The following is a 1,623-nucleotide window of genomic DNA, read 5'->3' on the forward strand; positions in this document are numbered from 1 at the left end:
GCGTCCGTGGCGCCCACGCGGAACTCGAAGGCTCGCAGGGCCTCGTAGTCCAGCGACCTCACCGCGAACAGGTGGCCATTGTCCGCGTTGATGGATACCAGGGAGGCCAGGGCCAGGTGCGGGTCGTGGGGCGGCAGCAGCGAGTAGGTGACTTGGGCGTTGGCTCCTGAGTCTCTGTCTGTGGCGCTGATGGTGCCCATGTGCAGGGCGGGGCTGTTGTTCTCGCGGATGAACAGGGTGTAGGAGGCTTGGGAGAAGGTGGGCGCGTTGTCATTAACATCTGAGATCCAGACAATTATGTTATGCTCAGTTTTCAGCCTAGGGGTGCCCAAGTCTGTGACGGTGATGGTGATATTGTACTCAGCTCTCATCTCTCTGTCAAGTGCTTTGTCAGTAGTCACAGTGAAGAAATTCTTGAAGGTTGGTTTAAGGATAAAGGGGAGGTCATCCTGAATAGAACAAATCACTCTCCCGTTTTCTCCAGAGTCTTGGTCTCGGACACTAAAAACAGCCACAAGTGTCTCTGGCGTGTTCTCTGGAATTCTGTTTGTAACTGAGGACATGGTCACTTCTGGTGGATTGTCATTTATATCTTTTACTTTAACTAGAAGAGTGCATTTCCCTGAAAGACCCCCACCATCTGTTGCCTGAATATTTATAGTGTATGATTGTACTGTTTCAAAGTCCAAGAGAGTTCTCAAATGAACTTCACCAGATACTGCATTGATATCAAATGTTTTACGAATATCTTCAGATGCATGGAAAAGTGTGTAAGATATTTTCCCATAATTTCCTGCATCCAAATCCTTAGCAGAGACACTGATAATGCTTGAGCCAACTGGTGTGTCCTCTGGGACTTGAGCCTCATAGATTTCCTGAGAAAACTCAGGGGCATTGTCATTGACATCCAAGACTTTGATCACTACCAAGGTTGTCCCAGACCTGGGTGGAGACCCTCCATCCACAGCTATGAGTGTTAATCTAAGTTCAGGTTCTTCTTCGTGATCCAATGCTTTGTCCAGGACCAGCTCTGGGTCTATGTTGCCTTCACCACTGTCTCTAATTTTAATATAGAAATGTGAATTGGGGCTAATAGTGTAGTTTTGGAGGCTATTGCTTCCTATGTCCAAATCTTGAGCACTCTCCATTAGAAACGTGGTTCCAATAGTGGTAGTTTCTGAAATTTTCAGAAGTATTTCCTTGTCCAGGAATGTAGGAGAGTGATCATTTTTATCTTTGATGTGCAGCTCAGCCCAGAAAAAGTGTAAAGGGTTTTTCAGTAACACTTGGAAATGCAGTACACATGGCTCAGTGGAGCCGCACAGCTCCTCTCGGTCCAGTTTCTCATTTAAGAACAAATCCCCCGTTTGCAAATCAAGATGCAAATACTTTTTGTTATCATCAGACACCACCCGTGCCTCTCTTAAGGATAGTTCTTCCACCCTTAGCCCCAAGTCCCTTGCTACATTGGCCACAAAAAAACCAATCTCGTTTTCCTCCTCCACAGAATAACGCCCAGATTCAAGACTCGCCTGAGACAATCTCAGTAAAACAAAGAGAAGCAAGACTTGCCTTTTCCGCCGAGTGAGCGCGCCTCTGGTCTTCATCGTCACTTCAGGCAGC

At 47.0% G+C, this 1,623-nt stretch overlaps 1 protein-coding gene across 1 annotated transcript in view; it reads right to left on the reverse strand.

Moving 5' to 3' along the window:
- The window catches only part of PCDHB14 (protocadherin beta 14), a 2,389-nt gene extending 782 nt beyond the window's left edge, over positions 1-1,607 (reverse strand). The window contains exon 1 of the mRNA XM_006891214.1: positions 3-1,607. Coding sequence (XP_006891276.1) covers positions 3-1,607 — 1,605 coding nt within the window. The remainder of the gene's footprint in view (positions 1-2) is intronic.
- Positions 1,608-1,623: the final 16 nt, after the last annotated feature.

This window comes from Elephantulus edwardii, unplaced genomic scaffold (genome assembly GCF_000299155.1).
Source record: "Elephantulus edwardii isolate Elephantulus edwardi_28Jun2011 unplaced genomic scaffold, EleEdw1.0 scaffold00095, whole genome shotgun sequence".
In the NCBI taxonomy this organism is placed as follows: domain Eukaryota; kingdom Metazoa; phylum Chordata; class Mammalia; order Macroscelidea; family Macroscelididae; genus Elephantulus; species Elephantulus edwardii.